Source organism: Delphinus delphis, chromosome 2, assembly GCF_949987515.2.
Source record: "Delphinus delphis chromosome 2, mDelDel1.2, whole genome shotgun sequence".
Classification (NCBI taxonomy): Eukaryota; Metazoa; Chordata; class Mammalia; order Artiodactyla; family Delphinidae; genus Delphinus; species Delphinus delphis.
The window spans coordinates 87,081,890-87,102,074 of NC_082684.1; the positions used below are offsets into that span (position 1 = coordinate 87,081,890).

At 39.4% G+C, this 20,185-nt stretch overlaps 1 protein-coding gene across 4 annotated transcripts in view; it reads right to left on the reverse strand.

The window, feature by feature from the left end:
- TP53BP1 (tumor protein p53 binding protein 1) overlaps positions 1-9,474 on the reverse strand; it is a 66,189-nt gene extending 56,715 nt beyond the window's left edge. For all 4 annotated transcript variants that reach the window (XM_060005114.1, XM_060005115.1, XM_060005116.1 and 1 more), the window contains exons 1-5: positions 9,376-9,474; positions 8,618-8,802; positions 8,243-8,336; positions 7,931-8,015; positions 231-361 (exon numbers count right to left, since the gene is read on the reverse strand). In XM_060005114.1, coding sequence (XP_059861097.1) covers positions 231-361; positions 7,931-8,015; positions 8,243-8,336; positions 8,618-8,802; positions 9,376-9,382 — 502 coding nt within the window. In that variant the 5' untranslated portion in view covers positions 9,383-9,474. The remainder of the gene's footprint in view (positions 1-230; positions 362-7,930; positions 8,016-8,242; positions 8,337-8,617; positions 8,803-9,375) is intronic.
- Between the last annotated feature and the right edge of the window lie 10,711 nt (positions 9,475-20,185).

Sequence of the window (20,185 nt, forward strand, 5' to 3'; positions counted from 1 at the left end):
ACAAAAGAAGTAGGAGTCAGTATGCAGAAAGGGGCCTAAAAAATGAGCTAAAAATTCCTGAACACCAAATTAGGTGGATTATCTTAGGCTACCAGCAAATTTCCTAACGACTATTCTCAATTTAATGATAAGAAATCTATAACCTGATAAAAGGGAGAAATTTAGACATCTGCATGCTCATGTTAAAGGGGTTAGACCAATCTACTATCCTGAAAAAGGCATAAAGCTACCTTCAGCACCAAGGGAGTGTGTGGTATCGTCTGAAATATCTCCTTCTTTTTCCTTTTTCTCCTTCTCTTCCACCTCTTCTTCCTTCTCTTCACCCACAGGAGGAGCAGATTCCACTGACATTCCCAAAACACTATACAGCAAAAAGACACAATCATGTGTTCGCAGATAGGCCGGGATATTTTGCTCAAAGAACTCTTTAAATTTTATTGTGACTCCCCACACACCAACCACGTTTTAAGCAAATTTGAAAAAGTAAAAAACCTCACCCCATTATTGCTTCTTTCTACAAAAGGCACCTAAAAGGTTAACAACTCAAAACACTGTAGTACAGAATTAAGTAATACAAATAAGAGGCAGAGGAAGAAACAAACATACTTGATTTTTATCTTTCTCTGAAAAAATCTGAGCAGGGATAGAAAAATCTTGCACTCAAGAGAATTACTGACAAGTGACAAGAGAAGATGTGCATTAGATGTGCAGAGAAGGGGCTCAAAAATACATCTATTGGGCTTCCCTGGTGGCGCAGTGGTTAAGAGTCCACCTGCCGATGCAGGGGACACGGGTTCGTGCCCCAGTCCGGGAGGATCCCACATGCTGCGGAGCGGCTAGGCCCGTTGAGACATGGCCACGTGTCCGGAGCCTGTGCTCCACAACAGGAGAGGCCATAACCGTGAGAGGCCCGCGTAGCACAAAAAAAAAAAAAAAAAACATCTATTTAATAGAACACAGTTCACAAAAGAATTTTAGTAAAAATTCTTAGAATACATAACATAGAACCACAGTGGCTGAAAAAAATTCAGGTAAGACATCTGTGTATTGAAAAGAAGACATCACAGGTCAAAAAACGATAAACAAAAGTAAAACACACATAACAATTAGGAAAAAATATCTGCAACAATATAACAAAATAGTCTCCATAATATACAAGGAACTCGTAAGAAGAAGCTCAAGATATGAATGGACAAACAACAGAAAAGACAGCTCACAAAAAAAAGAAATACAAGTATCTTTAAACATGTAAGAAATCAGGGCTTCCCTGGTGGTGCAGTGGTTGAGAGTCCGCCTGCTGATGCAGGGGACACGGGTTGGGGCCCCAGTCTGGGAAGATCCCACATGCCGCAGAGCGGCTGGGCCCGTGAGCCATAGCCGCTGAGCCTGCGCGTCTGGAGCCTGTGCTCCGCAACGGGAGAGGCCACAACAGTGAGAGGCCCGCGTACCGCGAAAAAAAAAAAAAAGGTAAGATATCAGAGAAACCATTTGTTGCCAATCAAATTAGAAAAGAAAAACTGTAAATACTGTACTACTATTCAGTGCTGCCCAAACCTGAGGTGAGATTAGCATTATCACATACTGTTTATGAGAGTATAAACTAATAGAACCTTTCTGCAGAACAACTGGGAAATATGTATCAAGAGCTCTAAAAAATGTTCATACCTAGTAATTTCAACTGTAAAAAATAATTTGAAATATGAAAAGATCCTGATACAAACTTACTTTCGAAGTTCACTGTGACTAACAACCTACTGTAAGCCCAACAGTAGGTAAATGATTAACTAATTTCATAATCCATAAAATGGAATTTATGCAGCCATTAAAAATGTTCAAAACAACCAAATACAACATGTAAACCATAATCTGGATTGGATACTGGATAAAATACATATATATATATATATATATAAAATAAAGCCATCTTTGAGACAACCTGGAAAATCTGAATATGCACTTATTACTAGGTTTTACAGAATCGATATTTTCTTAGGTGTGATAAGGGTATTATGATAATATTTTTCTTAGGGGATGAATGCTAAAGTATTTGAGGGGAACTATGATTTCTGCAACTTTGTTTCAAAACAGTGTATTTTATACACACACACAGAAAAATGCATAGTATCTTTTGAAAAAATGCATAGTATCTTTTCATCTCTACTGTGGGTTTAAACTTTTAAAATAAAAAACTAGGGGCAAATGTTATTTAGAGTTTTAATTGCAGGGGAAATTAACTGCTCATGTTGTTAAGCAAAAAGGTCAAGAAACACACGAACTTTTACTTCCCATGTGTCAATTATGTATATCAAATGCACAACAACAACAAAAAACAACAGGGAAAATAAGCCAAAATGTTTACAGCAATTAGCCTCTGGGTGGCAGAATTATAGATGACATTTTTGCCTCCTGTAACATTTCATATAAAGACCATTACGCATAAGTTTAATAAGCATAAAAGAGAAGAAAACATAAATTTGCAAAGTTGGGGACCATGATCCAAGGAAGAGAAAAAAGGACTGAATAAAGACTTCCACAAAAATAAAACAGAATGTTACCTACACAACTGGGAGGACCAGATGCCTGACCTCAGGAAACATAGGGAAAGAAAGTCAAGAGTGTGTATGACAAAAAGTAGAAGAGCAAATGAAAGACAGCGCAAACCACACACCTTGGATCTTCCTCAGTCTCTTTTGGTGGTTTTCTTCAAGTTCCTAACGCTTGTAGGCACAGTGAGTCCTTGGACCTCTTCTTCACCTACAACTCACCCCCTTAGTGATCTTATCCAGACTCATGGCTTTGAACATCATCCATATGCTTATGACTCTGGAATTTTAAATCTCCAGCTTAGACCTTCTCCAGACATTCACATTGTCAACTGCCTCCAACTGGCAATTGAAAAGGCAGCTCAACTGTAACAGGTCTATAACTGAACTTCCCCTGCAGTCTTCTCATCTCAATTAACAGAAACTCCATTCTTCTAGTTCCCAAATGAAAAACATGGAATCACTGTTACCTCCTTCATCTCTTGCATACTTCACATCCAATCTATCTTTGAATCATATTTTCAAAAACCCAGAATCTCACCACTCCTCATCCACTTCTACTCTGGTCTAGCCACTGTCACATTTTGCCTAAATTATTTCAGTAGTCTCCTAGTAGGTCTTCCTGACTCTACCCTTGCTCTCCCTTCAGACTATTCCTTTTTAAATTTAATCTGAAGAGCTTTTTTTTTTAATTTTTATTTTTCCCAGCTTTATCGAGGTATAATGGACAAATAAAAATTGTATACTCTTCAGTCTATTCTTGATCCAGCGGCCAGAGTGATCCTGTTTAAATCTAAGTCAGATCATGTCATTCCTCTGCTCAAAACCGTTAAATACTTTCCTAAGAGTAACAGCCAAATTCCTCACAATGATCCATAAGGCTTTATATATTCTGGTTCCCTCTTTACTTCCCTGACCTCTTCTCCCACTCCTCTCAAGCACTCCACGCCAGCCACACTAACCTCCTTGTCATTTCTCAAGTATTCCAGGCACATGCCTCTCTCAGGGCTTTTGCATTTGCTGTTCTCTATGCATGGATTACATTTATCCCAAATAATAGTAGAGATCACTTACTTAAGATTTTTAGTCAAATGTCACATCACTAAAGCATCCCCTAAGTCACCCTACCTAAACTTGCAATTCCTTTGATGTTTCCCATCCCCTTCTCTGCTTTATTTTTCTCTTCAGCCCTATCAGAGTCTAAGATACTATATATTTTTACTTATCTATCATGTATTGCTATATCCCATACCAGAATGTAAGCTCCATTAAGGTCTAGGGTTTCTTATCTCTTCTGATCACTTTGCATCCCCAAAACTCAACAGTGCTTTGCATATAGGAAATACTCAATAAATATTTAATTAGAATGATCAGGTGAATCAGAAGAGGCTTGAAATTAATCCAATTATAAACAAAAAGTAGTACTGATATTAAACTTTTCTCCACTATCCAAAACTGATGGAAAAAGAAAACAAAGGTTTAAATATATTATTTAAAAATACAGAAGTAGCCAATGAAAGAAATAAAACAATTATCATCAAAAATTAGGAGAATGTTGTTGTGAGTTAAAACCTCATCTTTCATTATGGAACTCAAGTGTCTTAATTTGATAAAACAAGAAATGGTAATACAACAGTGTTACTTAGTTTTACAACAGTATTAAGAGCTAGGAAGATAACCTCCCAAAGAAATAAAAGCACAAACACTTAAAAAGCATTACCTCTGTGAAAGGGGATCAATGGTGGGAATGGACTATTTGCTTTTCATAAGTTCTTTTTAAAATAAATTATGTATTTATATCACTCTTAAAAATATTTAACAGGGCTTCCCTGGTGGCGCAGTGGTTGAGAGTCCGCCTGCCGATGCAGGGGACATGGGTTCATGCCCCGGTCTGGGAAGATCCCACATGCCGCGGAGCGGCTGGGCCCGTGAGCCATGGCCGTGGAGCCTGTGCATCCGGAGCCTGTGCTTTGCAACGGGAGAGGCCACAACAGTGAGAAGCCCGTGTACCGCAAAAAAAAAAAAAAAATTAACAGACCTCATCAAAATTAAAAACATGCTCTATGGAAAAAGCCTCTTAAGAGGATGAAAAGACAAGCTACAGAGTAGGAGAAAAATATTTGCAAACCACATATGCTACAAAGGACTAATATATAGAATATATAAAGAAGTCTCAAAACACAATAAAAAAAATCCAGTTAGAAAATAGGCAAAAGACATAAACAGACATTTCCTTGAAGAGGATGTACAGATGGCAGAGAAGCACATGAAAAGATGTTCAACATCATTAGCCATTAGGGAAATGCAAATTAAAACCTCAGTGAGATATCATCACACACTTATCAGAATGGCTAAAATAAAAAATAGTGACAACACCAAATGCTGGTGAGAATGGAGAGAAATTGGATGTCTCATACACTGCTAGTGGGACTGTAAAACGATACAGCCACTCTAGAAAACAGTTCAGCAGTTTCTTAAAAGAACTGAACAGGCAACTACCATATGACCCAGCAATTGCCCACCTGGCCATTTATCCTAGAGACACGAAGACTTACAAAAACCTGTATGCAAATGTTCATAGCAGCTTTATTTACATTAGCCAAAATCTAGAATCAACCCAGATTTCCTTCAATAGGCAAATGGTTAAACAAATTGTGGTACATCCATACCATGGAACACTACTCAGCAATAAGAAGGAACAAACCACTGATACATCCAACAACTCAGATGGATCTCCTGGGACTTATGCTAATTGAAAAAAGCCAATCCCCAAAGATTATATACTGTATGATCCTATTTATATAACATTTTGAATGACAAAACTTTACCAGTGGAGAATGATCTTTTTTTTTTGGTCCCACTGCACGGCTTCCTGGATCTTAGTTCCCCACCCAGGGATCGAACCCACACCCTCAGCAGTGAAAGCACAGAGTCCTACCCACTGGACCACCAGGGAATTCCCCAGAGGATGGTCTTAATTAGCGGTTGCCAGAGGTTCATGTGCAGGAGAGGGAGGTGGGTGTGTTCATAAAAGGGCAACACTGGAGCTCCTGTTCGGCATTTTGACCTCAGTGGTGGATAAACCTACACAGGTGATTAAGCTGTATAAAAATTAATACACACACATGAGTACAAGTAAAACTAGGGAAATGTGAATAAGTTCATTGGATTTTATCAATGTTAATATTCTGGTTGTGAAAGTATACTATAGTTTTGCAAAGTGGTACCATTGGGGGAAACTGGGAAAAGTACACAAAGAATCTCTATTATTTTTTACAAATGCATGTGAATCTACAATCACCTCAATTTTCTTAAATGTTTAACAGGGAAATAAAAATATCCTCAGCATCATATTTTAGGACACTTCATGTTTAGGACCACAGGCTTACATCACAATAGGACATTAGATAAGAGAGGAAGATCTTTTGGAATTTTATGATATATAAAAGTTCACAAACAGCCTTTTTCAAAATATCTGCATTAATAAATAAAGACAACATAAAGAGATCAGTATACATGTGCTTTGAAGTCAACCCCTTTTGGAATCAACCCCACATTCTCTGCGGTTTTCGTGGCCTTTACACATGCTGCTCCCTGTGTTTGGAAAGCTCCTCCTCCCATATGCCACACTTCTCCCCAGCCCTTCAACTATGCCTAACAAATTTGTATTTATAGTTTAGATCATCCTTCTCAAAGAGGTTTTCCCTTATCCCCCATGTTAGGTTATATATTATTTTTTTCCTCTTTACAATGATCACAGTTCTCACTGAATAGCTATTTATGTAATTATTTAACATCTGCTTCCCCTATTAAATTGTAAGCTCCATAATGGCAAACATGCTTTAAAACACCTACCACAGTGCCTGCACGTTTACTAAATGTAAGCATTCAAGTATTTTTTTTAAGGAAAGAGCAACACCTTGATGCAAAAAGGGAAAAGAAGTAGCATGAGACTTCTCAAACAGTACCATTAATTTATAACAAGGGGTACACACGCATTCTGTCCCCACTGGTTCAAACTCAGATGCCGAGCCACAAAAACACAGATAAGCCTGGCACATGTTCCTAAAGAGGTATCACAAAAACTTAAATGCCTACAAAACGCAAAGAAAGGTAACATAAATGAGTTAAGTGGCTGGGTTTAAGAACAAAAGCACAAGCCCTAGGATAAATGAAAGAAGAATACCTGGCCTCAGTGTCCAAATACAACAGTGAGTTACAGGCACTATGACAGACCATAGCACTCATGCCCTATCTAAGCAGAGGCTGGCTGCTCACAGCTCCCGCCAACTGCTGCCAATAATACAACAGTTGCATTACTTCCGGCCTAGTAATCCCAGAAGCTGGAAATCTAAGTTCTATGTGAAATTTCCCTATTTTTAAATTCTATCAACTAATTCAAATATATTTTACAACTATGTGTGGGCCAACCAGAACCCACCTGAGGGCCAAAATAAGTCCACCAATTAATTTGGGGATTGTTTTAAAGCATCCAACTGATGATTTGAGAGAAAAAATTTAAGTGCAAACACAGAGTATTAAATAGAACACAAACATACACACACAAAAAAGCACTTATTTTTGAGATAAAACCCTAGTCTTTCACCTCATACTAACATCCTCCTCTCTGACTACCTCCCTTTTCTATTCCACCACCCCAAGACTCCTACGTTCTCCTTTGATCTTAGGAGAATTTGGGTATTGAATAGTAAAAAAGAAAGAGAGGCACTTGAGTCAGAAGGACTCAAAGCCCAGCTCTGTCACTTACTAGCAATGCATTCTAGAGCAAGGTTTTTAACTTCTTTGCCTAACACTTCCCCACCTAAGTAAGGGAAGTAACATAATGTGTTCATCGTACAACTGCTTTAAGGATGAAATTAAATGGCAGTATATATCAAACATCCCATGTAGTGCCCAACATAGAGGATAAACTCAATAAATGGACAATGTAAAGATATACAGGAGACAAAGTAAAAACTGAATACAGTTTAGGGTATGAATTAAACATTCTGGGTCTAAAACTGGCGAGGTTCTTTGGTTGGTAGGTAGAAACCATGCTTAACTGTTTTGATAATATACCTAAATATTTTTTGATTATTTTTTCTAGTAATAAGTCATATCCAAGCTAAGAATAAGGAATGCTTGTTTCACATGCACAAGGTAGATCACAATCTGAATAATGTAGGTGCAAAAAAATGTTACCACCTCACAAAAGAGATTCCAGCTATCAGTACCAACAGAATGCTAGTTAATACAATTCTCAAATCCCACTCCCTAATTCACAAAAATAAGATTAATCCTTTTATCCTTGGAATGAGACAACAGGTACAGATAAAAAAACTGATCCACTAATACATTTAAATAAATTCCTTCAAACACTAGTATACCTGCTTGTCCTATTTGGCTGAGGTAACTGTTCAATGACCTGACTGATGGAACCACATGTGTCCAAATGAGAAGAATCCACAGACTCTGAAAAACATAAGTGGATATTAGCAGAAAAGGCATTTACCACCAAACTGTAATACAAATTCAAGAATGCAGACAATACCAATCTAATCAGCTACATTAGAAAACCAACCTTTTGAGTATTGTGCACCAGATACTATGCCAGACTTCCTTACATACATTCACCACAACCACATAATGTTTATATCCACCCAGCTCCAACAAGAGCACCCTTGCAAAATGGACCTCACCTGCAGCTTTGTTTTCTTTCAGTTGTTCATTGAAGCCACTATTACTGTCTCCTTGTTCTTCTCCAGCTGTTTGTTCACTATTGGACACAACATCCTAGAAAATATACATATATAATATACATCCCAGAAAATATACATACAAAATATACATTCATAATGTATACATACATATGCACATAATATGAAATATACATTTCATAATATACTATATATGAAGTAATCCAAAATGATACATATTTTTGTGAAAATGATTTTATTTTCCAGCCAACTTTATCCAAAAGATAGTGATCTCCCAAGTACTTACTTTGCAGCTTGGTCTAGATTAGGGGAAAAAAAAAAATCTACTCAATCATTTCCAAGCAACCTATCACTCACCAACACAGGGTTCTCTTTGTGCGTCTGTAGATTAGGAAGGTGTCGAGATAGCATACTGAAGCGAGAACCAGAATCATCGTCTAGAACCTGGCTTTCAGGCTGAGAATCTTCAATGATCAGGCAAGGAGTGTCTTGCTGAGAGAAATCTGACTCCAACTGACTTCCAGTGGGGTCCATCTGCTCCCCTGGAATGGAATAACAAAAGATCAGTTCTGTGTAACCTACTAGCCTTCCTCATGCAGTCTGAGCTTAAAAAACGAGGCAGAAGTACAAGACCTGGAAAAGGGGACCAGTGTAGGACTCTTCCAATTAGAACATTATAATCGCTGCAATCACTTTCCTATCATACCTTCCAAGGCCCGATTTCCTCGTTATTTACAATCAGCCTGCCTATCCTTCTCTCCCCCTTCCATCACCTTCCCGTAGACACCCTTTCCCCTCCTTCCTAACCTCTTCTCTCCCCGCCCCTTTTTCCATCCCCCACAACTCTCCCTACGTCCTTCTGGAGCCTCTACCACCCCGCAAAAGGCTTCTTTGTAATCTCTGCTCGTTTTAACCCCCACAGGTCTTCACGCTTCCTCACGACCACCCAGCCTTTCCAGCTAGGGCTACCCCACCCCCTCCTCAGGGCCCTCCAACCCTTTCCCTGTCACCGCCGCCATGCTTGCCACCCCGCCCCCTCCGGTCGGCCATCCCCTTCAGACCCGAAACCCAAGCCTTCAGAGCCTACTACTCCCCCACTTTTCTCGAAACAGTACCAGGCATCCCGGCGGGAGGTCCCTCGCGCTCCAGCTAGAGATCTCCGCTCGCTCCCGAGGTCCCTCCAGCTCGATCCCCAGGTCGACGCTGTAGCCACCGCCGCCACGGGCCGCGAACTCCCCCTTTCCCGTCGCGTCACGCGGTATCGGCTCGCCCATTCGCTGTTGCTGCCCGCCACTCAAGAAAACCTGTGGATGATTGGTGGCTGGGCGGAGTGCCCCGCCCCACGTAAGAAAAAGGAACACGGCGGCGTGTTTCCATGGCAGCCTGGACGTTGCAGGCCGTCCCTCTAATACAGCCGGAGAATGACAGTATCCTTGAACCGAAGGGACCTTGAGAGGGCGTGAAATATATTCCCCTGCCTCCAGGACGGTTGTTTGTACCACTAGTCAGACATAAGAGAAAAGACCAATTTTCTATCGTTCATGCACCATAAGGCCCCTCTCTCACCCTCTTGCGTGGAAAAGGAGAGGGTTTCCCGGCTTTCTAATAAAAGGGCAAAGAAGATCCAGGATGGCTAGAATTTCAGAGCTGGTGAAACTGAAGAGAGAGGACTCTTTGGGGTTTACCGGGTCAATCAGGATCCCTTTTGTAGGCCTCTACGCGAATTCAAGGGCTTCACATTACGTCTCTGCCAGTTCTTTAAAAAAAAAAAAATTTTTTTTTCCATTTACATTGTCTGAGGGCCCCGGTAAGCCATATTTTTCCCCATTGCCCTTTCCAGTCTGAAACGTCGTAGTTCAAGCTTCACATTTTCTTATCGTTGACCTATCTTTTGTGGAATTGCAGCCTACAGAGACCATAGACCGAGACATGTTTTGCACGCCCGGTTGAGACAATTGAGCACAGTAACTGTCAGACTCGGTGGTGAAGAGAACAGCTGCCGCCCCTTTAACTAGATGACCTCAAAGGTCCCTCGAAGCCTTGAGAGTCTATTATCCTAATTATGGTGCCGGAGTCTTATGGAGGGTGTGGCAGCTGTGACTTGTATTAATGAAAGAGGCTCCATGAGGAATATGGTTTTGTTTCTGGGTTTTTTTCAGGAGGTGTTGATTTTTGTTTTTAAGTGGTGGTTGGATCTGGGATGGAATTCTAGCCAGAGCAGCTGTCAATAGGGAAAGCACCTAGCACACTGCCAGGCATATACATAGTAGGCATTCAATAGGAAGTAATTTTCTCTCTCTACCCCAGCCTCAGAATGACTTAAGCACAGCCCAACCATGATTCTCCAATTCTGTAAATACCCAATTCAATACCTGATATAGGCTAAGCTGAAGTGGAGCTTCCTACCAACGAATGTTCTCCCTATCAAAGCATGTCATCTCAGTATATGTTACTTATGGGAACAAAAGGACAGAATCTTTGAAATGAAACTTTCCTGAAAAATCTAGAATCTATTGTTGCTATAACTAGAATATAATTAGGGTCCCCAGAATGTTTTATGAGTGGAGCAATAAGTGGAATGGAGAACACAGAGACACATCCCACTTCTTAATCTTGAAATCATTTATAATTGATTCCTCTCTTCCCCCCCCCCACCAATGCTACAGAATACCAGTGACCAAATAAATTTAATCCTGAAAAAAACAGGTAAGGTCAATATTGACTACACTCGGTAGACAAAGTGAATTCATCTGCTCGATGTGAGAGGACACCAACAATCAGGTCCTGATGTGACAAATCTTGACCTTGATTACCATAAAAATTCCCCAAAGTCACTATATTTTTCCCTTCTCTGTCCTGCTACTGCATTTCCCATCACCAAGCAAGACATAAATAAGCACGCTTTCTTGCTCATTTGACAAACAACTGTATGTTTGTCAAAACTTATAAAACTATATACTAAAAGGTAAATTAAACCTCAATAAGCATGACTAAAAATAAATAAATGAGCCTGAGCCATTCCCATTACAAAATAGAACAAGAGCTTTAAAAAAACCAAAACAAAACTGTGAAGAAAAACTGTGAATTCCTTGTTAAGCAGGATGATAATGAAATTAATCATTAAATTACCCAAAAAGATCAGAAAATGCAGGCAGGATGGTTACCCACTGAGGCTGTGACTGATTAGAGTCAGGTGAGCCAAAGTCCTTTATTGACTCGTAGACTGCAAAGGACCATCAGCATATCTGCCTATCTACAGGTGCATCTTTACCTAGGCCACCTCCGAGAAATCTAATCTACCTCTAAAGCCCACCAGAGGAGAAAATTCCGTCAGAAAATTCCATCAGACACTATGTTAACTCACTTTGAAGTTTAACAGACCTCATTGCCTGAAAATTTTCTTCTAATTATCTAACCTAAATTCTTTTTTTAAATATCTTATTCGTTATCCCATTTTTAAATTTGTATTACATTAGGATCCTCGTTTTTAAATATTCATTTATTGATTTAGACTGCGCCGGGTCTTAGTTTTGGCACGTGGGCTTCTCAGTTGCAGCATGCATGCGGGATCTAGTTCTCCAACAAGGGATCGAACCCAGACCCCCTGCATTGGGAGCAGAGTCTTAGCCACTGGACCACCAGGGAAGTCCCACTCATATTGTCTTTAATCGGAAAGTTTAAAACCTGGACAAATTCTACTAAGGCTGGGATCATGTCATCTGTTCCAATAATTCTACCAATCAAACAATGAACATAAATGCTACATACTTAGTTTAATAGTCTTTTTCTGAGGTCTCCTCACAGACTTCTCTAAGTAAAAGAACCCCAGATGGTTTAACCCTACCTCACAGACACTATTCACCAATCTTTACATTTGCTTCATGGTTTTCCTCTGGAAACTCATAGTTTTGAAGCTCAGTGGCAGAGAACTTTACTGAGGATAAGTACTAAATTTAATGATAAACTGTCACATATCCCTTTTAAGCTGCAATATTAAAGTATTACAAACTGACTTATATCTAACGTAGAATTATTCTGACCCCTAGGCTGCCTTCTGTTGCACTTGGACCTAAACAATCACGCCCAGTCATATACCAATGATATAATTCATTATTAACATGTATTACATTTATACTATGTGGCAGGTATTGTGCTCTGGGTTTTTTTGTTGGTTTGTTTATTTATTTATTTATTTATTTATTTTTGGCTGCGTTGGGTCTTTGTTGCTGCACGCAGGCCTTCTCTAGTTGCGGCAAGCAGGGGTTATTCTTCGTTGTGGTGCGCGGGCTTCTCGTTGCGGTGGCTTACTCTTGTTGCAGAGCACGGGCTCTAGGCGCGCGGCCTTCAGTGGTTGTAGCTTGCGGGCTCTAGAGTGCAGGCTCAGTAGTTGTGGCTCTCGGGCTTCATTGCTCCGTGGCATGTGGGATCTGCCTGGACCAGGGCACGAACCCATGTCCCCTGCATTGGCAGGCGGATTCTCAAGCACTGCGCCACCAGGGAAGTCCCTATTCTGCTCTGTTTTACATTCATTTTCTCACCTAAAAGCCTCATATCTCTTTGAGGGTTACAGATGGGGACACTAAGGCTTAGAGAGATGACATAATTTGCACGATGTCTCAGAATCTGTGAGAACCCACCCAGTCTGTCTAACTGCAGAGGTTTTATATATCCATGATGGAGGAGAACAGTGACAAAGAAATGGCAAAACAGTTGATACAAAACTTTTTTGTTCTTTTTGTATTTTTATTTGAATACTAAATATGGGTGTCCCTAGTGTTCTAGAAATTCATAATAATTAAAATAATATGAAGAAAACAGAGGAGAAAAATGAAAAGTTGTCAATTCCACATCCTTATGAAGAAGTTAAGTCAACAAAAAGGTGATGACATGATTAAAATGTGAAAATAAATTGCCTAAGGTAGTCAATAATTGCCTATGATACTATATTAGCTTCTTAACACCAGGCTTATATGCTTACTAGGTACCTGCAATCCCTGCAGTGGAAGCAATCCTAACTGGTCTATACCTTACCTCTACAGAACGTCCTCCTGTTAATATTAAGTAAACTTTTTATTTTGAAAAAAATTTCAGAGCAACAGAAAAGTTACAAAAATAGTATAATAAAAAAACAGTATAATGATCTCTCATAAACCCTTTCACCTAGATTCACATGTTGTTAACATTTTGCCACATGGCTCCGATTCTTTTTATTTTGCGCTACACGGGCCTCTCACTGTTGTGGCCTCTCCCATTGCGGAGCACAGGCTCCGGACGCGCAGGCTCAGCGGCCATGGCTCACGGGCCCAACCGCTCCGCGGCATGTGGGATCTTCCCGGACCGGGGCACGAACCCGTGTCCCCTGCATCGGCAGGCGAACTCTCAACCACTGCGCCACCAGGGAAGCCCCCCCTATGCTTTTTTTTAGTGTGGTAAAATATACATAACATGAAATTTACCGCTTTAACCATTTTTAAATGTGCAGTTTAGTGGCATTAAGTGCATTGACATGCAACCATCTCCACCATCCATCTCCAGACCTTTTTATCCTCCCAAACTAAAACTCTGTACCCATTCAACATTTATTTCCCCATTCCCCTCTCCCTCCAGCCCTTGGCAACCACCATTCTACTTTCTGTCTCCATGAATTTGTCTACTCTGGGTACCTCACACAAATGGACTCATACAATATTTGTCCTTTTGTGTCTGGCTTATTTCACTTAGCATAATATCCCCAAGGTATATCTATGTTGTAATTTTAATAGCATGTGTTAGAATTTCCTACCTTTTAAAGCCTGAATAATATTCCCTTGTAGGTATAGATCACATTTTGTTTATCATCCTTGTTCACTTTAACCCACTTTTCAAACATTTCCAGAGCCCCAACTTTGCCACACCAAAATATAGATAAGGCCCTGGAGGCACATTAGCAGAACCCCACCAAGGCAGCACACTGCCACCCCTTCAAGGTTGCTTAATTTTCCAGCCAACCAGTTAGCTGGAGGCCCTCTTATCAACCCGAGTCTCTCAAACACACAACACCAAGCACAATTGTGACTCTACCTTTCCAAATGTTTAATCCAAAGAGCTCAACTCCACCAGAAGCTGCTTACCTGGAAAGAGAGAGGTAGAAACAGAAGGTTGTGGTATGAGGGGGGAACAAAATGGAATCCTTGTCTATCTGAATACTGATGGGGCCTGCCATTTTACCTTCTCTGGCTCATTCCCTCCCCTTATAGAAGTATTCAGATCTCCACATCCTAGTAGCATCTCCCCTCCACTCCACTTCTTTATCAAGCTCCAGGCCTTTCTTTTGTCCTTGCCCTCCAAATTCTGCTTTCTCCATACCAGTAACTCCATAATCCTTTGCAATCTAGCTTTAACCTCCATAAATCTAGTGCCTAGAACAAAGCAGTTACTCTAAAAATGTTTGTTAATAACTGATTCTGAAAATTTCTTGTCAAGTTATCTTATTAGCTTTGACCTCTATCATGTTTGATAGTGTTGCTGATTCCCTCCTCTTTAAAATTCTCATCCTGTAAACAAGCTAAGTGCCCATGAACAGATGAATGGATGAAAATAAGATGTGAGATATATATATATATATATATATATATATATATATGAATACTACTTAACCATTAAAAAAAAGATGAAATCTTGCCGTTTGTGACAACATGGATGGATCTTTAGGGTATTATGCTAAGTGAAGTCAGATGGAGAGAGACATATACCACAGGAACAAACAAACAAACAAAAAATAAATGAACAAGCCAAACAAAAACAAACACATAGATAAAGAGAACAGAGTAGGGGTTACCAAAGGGGAAGGGGTTGGGTAAAGACAAAGTGGCTAAGGGGGTCAACTGTATGGTGACAGATGGAAACTAAACTTTTGGTGGTGAGCACTCGGTAGGGCACACAGAAGTAGAAATATAATGTTGTACACATGAAACTTATGTTGTAAACCAATGTTACCTCAATAAAAAATAAATAAATTTAAAAAACAATAAATTTAAAAAATAAAATAAAATTCTCATCTCATGACTCCAGAGTTCCTGGCTCTTGTCCTCCCTCTCAGTTTTTCTTTCCAATCCCTAATTTCCTGGAGGCCAGTACAACAGAATAAGAATCAAGAGTGTTACCAACATGCTACAACATGGATGAACCTTGAAAACGTGCTAAGTGAAATAAGCCAGATACAAAAGGACACATATTGTATGATTCCATTTATATTCCATTTATATACCTGGAATAGGCAAATCTACAGAGACAGAAAGTAGAACAGTGGTTTCCAAAGGCTGGAGGAAGGGAGGAATACGGACTTATTGTTTAATAAGCACAGAGTTTCAGTTTGGAAAGATGTAAAAGTTCTGGAGCGAGATGGTGGTGATGGCTGCACAACAGTGTGAATGTACTTAATGCCACTGAACTGTACACTTTAAAATGTTTAAAATGGTAAAGTTTATGTTATGTGTATTTTACTATAATAAAAAAGTTTTTCAATGAGACAAAACTAAATTTTAATAAAGATGCATACCTAAATCATAAAAAAATAATAAAGAAATTATCTGATTCAATAAAAGTCAGGCCTAGGGACTTCCCTGGTGGTCCAGTGGGTAAGACTCGGCACACCCAATGCAGGGGGCCCAGGTTCAATCCCTGGTTGGGGAACTAGATCCCACATGCATGCCACAAGAGTTCGCGTGCCACAACTAAGATCCGGCACAGCCAAAATAAATAAATGATAAATAAATAAATAAATAAATATATTTAAGTCAGGCCTAGTGGTTAATTTTAGAGGGTATAAAGAGGTTGTAATTCTTTAGGAGCCAAGTGGGGTGCTTGGAAATTCTATTTTCTTACTAGAGGCACTACACACGTGTACTACAGTTAAGTTTCCTACATATGAACCTTCAAGCTGCAAGCTTTCAAAGATGCGAATGTGCATCTGGTTCCAGCAAGGAACCAGAAACTGTGCCAACAACGTCATGCACGAGTGAAATTGCAGCCTGCCCTCCGTCTCCTATTGCTGACAATTCTTCAGCTCTACCATCTTCCACCTCCTCTCCCTCCACTAGGCAGTAACTCTTGCCTGTTCACTCGATGCCAGTCCGTGTTTGGCAGTTGGTGTACTGTACTTTTCAAGGTACTATACTGTAAGATTAAAAATGTTTTCTTTATTTTTTGTTTGTTTGTTTTTTATGTATTATTTCTGTGAAAAGTATTATAAACCTATTACAGGACTTCCCTGGTGGCACAGTGGTTAGGAATCCGCCTGCCAATTCAGGGGACACGGGTTTGAGCCCTGGACCGGGAAGATCCCACATGCTGCGGAGCAACTAAGCCCGTGTGCCACAACTATTGAAGTCTGTGAGCCTGGAGCCTGTGCTCCACATCAGGAGAGGCCACCACAATGAGAAGCCTGCGCACCGCAGCAAAAAGGGGTGCCCTGCTCCCCGCAACTAGAGAAAGCACGCGCGCAGCAACGAAGACCCAAGTCAGCCAAAAATAAATAAATAAATATTTTTTTTAAAAAAACCCTATTACAGTACAGTACTATATAGCCAATTGTGTTAGTTGGGTACCTAGGATAACTTTGTTGGACTTACAAACAAATTGGACTTAACAAACACGCTCTCGGAATGGAACTCGTTCATCTGTAGGGGATTTACTGTATTTATAATTCATACATCTGTACATTTATGTTTCATTCACTTTTTAATGTGTTACAATAAAGATGATTTAAAATAAATAAATATCATTGATACTAAAACTAGTACTGTGCTGGAAAAGGGGGTATTTACATTGCCTCAAACTATCTCCCTAAAATGTACTGAATTATTACAAACAGAAAGTAGTAAATTTGCAGTGAAAAAATCTGGTAACTTAATGAAGTGATCCCAGTTAACATCACTAGTAATGGGACAAAACATCATCACGTGTCACTTGATATGATACACTGAGAAGGAAACAACATCACTTTAATTGTATTCCTGCCCAAAATTCATAAGCTGAATCTGATCATGAGGAAACATCAGATAAGCCCAAATTGGTGGAAGCTCTGCAAATAAGTAGCCCATATTCTTCAAAAAGAGATATACAAATAACTATAATACAAAATACAATAAAAGTGCTGTAGGAGTGCAAAGAAGAAATCAAAAGAAAGAATTTTAATCATGTGGTTATAATGAATATTATTGAGCATTTACTGTGTTCTAAGCTCTGTCTAGTCTCACTCATTTCTGATCTCATCCGGTCTCATTGCTGTAACTACCATTTATACCAATGACTCCCAACTTTATATCTCTAGCCCTGACCTCTCTCCCAAATCCTGAACTTATATACCTAACAGCCTATTCAATATCTCCCTTTGGATGTCCAATTGACATCTTAAACTCGACATGTTTAAAACTGAACTCATTCTATCAAATCTGCTCCACTTGCAGCCTTCCCCATCTCAGTTGATGGCAACTTCATCCCTCCTGCTGTTTATAACAAAAAGCTTGGAGACATTCTTTTTTAATAGAAAGGAAAACATAACCCATGTACTTATCATCCAACTTCAACAATTATCAACAAATGCCCAATCTTTTATAAAAATTATTTTATTGAAGTATAGTTGATTTACAATGTGGTGTTAATTTCTATTGTACAGCGAAGTGATTCAGCTATACATATACATACATTCTTTTTCATTATGATTTAATCACAGAACATTAACTATAGTTCCCTCTGCTATACAGTAGGACCTTGTTGTTTATCCGTTCTACATACAATAGTTTGCACCTACTAATCCTAAACTCCCAATCTATCCTTCCCCCTTCCCCTCTTCCCTTTGGCAACCACAAGTCTGTTCTCTATGTCTGTGAGTGTGTTTCTGTTTCTTAGGTACGTTAATTTGTGTCATAGTTTAGATTCCACATATAAGTGATATAATATGGTATTTGTCTTTCTATATCTGACTTACTTCACTTAATATAATAACCTCTAGGTCCATCTATGTGCTGCAAATGGCATTATTTCATTCTTTTTTATGGCTGAGTAGTATTCCATTGTGTGTGTGTGTGTGTGTCTGTGTGTGTGTCTGTGTGTGTGTACCACAATTTCTTTATCCATTCATCTGCCGATGGACAGTTAGGTTGCTTCCATGTCTTGGCTATTGTAAATACTGCAGCAGTGAACATTGGGGTGCATGCATCTTTTCAAATTACAGTTTTGTCTGGATATATGCCCAAAAGTGGGATTGCAGGACCATATGGCAACTCTATTTTTAGTTTTTTGAGGAACCTCCATACTGTTTTTCATAGTGGCTACACCACTTTACGTTCCCACCAACAGTGTAGGAGGGTTCCCTTTTCTCCACACCCTCTCCAGCAATAAATGCCCAATCTTGTTTCAACTATATTCCCACCCACTTCCCCCCAACTGATTATTTCTAAGAAAATCCCAGACATCATATCATTTCATCCATAAATACTTGTATGTGTTTTAAATATAGAGAATCTTTTAAACATAATATCATTAACACACCCAAGGAAAATTAACAGTAATTTTTAATATTATCAAATATATAGTGTTCAAGTTTCTGCAATTGTCTCATAATTTTTTTTTTTTACAATTCCAAACAAAGTTTACACATTGCATTTGGATGATACTTACCTTAGGCCTCTTTTAATCTGTAAGTCTTCCTCTTTTTTATTTCCTGCAATTTATTTATTTGTTGATGAAATCACATCATTTGTTCTGTAAAATTTCCAACTTCGTGGATTTTTCTGATTGCATCCCTGTTGTGCAATCAGAAAAAGTATTTAAAGTATTTAAAGTATTTTCCGGACTTCCCTGGTGGCACAGTGGCTAAGAATCTGCCTGCCAGTGCAGGGCACATGGGTTCGATCCCTGGTCTACGAGGATCCCACATGCCGCGGAGCAACTGAGCCTGCGCGCCACAGCTGCTGAAGCCCACGTGCCCTAGAGCCCATGTTCCGCAACAAGAGAAGCCACCGCAAGGAGAAGTCCCACGCACCGCAACGAAGAGTAGCCCCTGCTCGCCACAACTGGAGAAAGCCCACACGCAGCAAGGAAGACCCAATGCAGCCCAAAATAAATAAATAAAAATAAATAAATAAATAAATAAAGTATTTTCTTTTTTATTTTTTATAAATGAACAGATAGGTATACTTGTTCAGATTTATGTTCCTTTTTTTGGCAAGAATAACTGGTATAAACTTCCTATTGCATCTCATCAGGAGGCATGTAACATCTGGTTTAATGTATTTTTGTTCTGTTACAATTGATTAATAGGTTCAAATATTACCATCTTTTTACCTGACAGCTTAGCAGTCACTGGTAATTGTTATCTAGCTGCATTATTTCATGAGGGGCTGTAAAAAAGTGATATTCTAATTTTAGAACACTATCTTTATTCATTAGCTGGAATTCTTCTATAAATAAGAACTTTCCCTTCATCAAATATTTGATTACCTAAGGAATGGTAGGATAAATGTTTGATTCTTTCCTTTGATTTACTAGTTTTCAAAATAATGAGTTGAGGTTCTCATGTAATAGAGAATAGTTCTCTAAATAATGAAATTCTCCAGCATACTGGATGACTTATGAGATTTTTTTGTTTTTAGTATCACTATGAACTATGGGTTTTAACACATTTGGTGTGCTTCAACCCACTGCAATTATTCTTCATTTTGAAATGCATATTGTCCCTTGGGACTTCCCTGGTGGCGCAGTGGCTAAGAATCCACCTGCCAATGCAGGGGACATGCGTTTGATCCCTGATCCAGGAAGATTCCCACATGCCGTGGAGCAACTAAGCCTGCGAGCCACAACTACTGAAGCTGGTGTGCTCTAGGGCCTGTGGGCCGCAACTACTGAGCCTGCGTGCTTCAACTACTGGAGCCCATGCACCTAGAG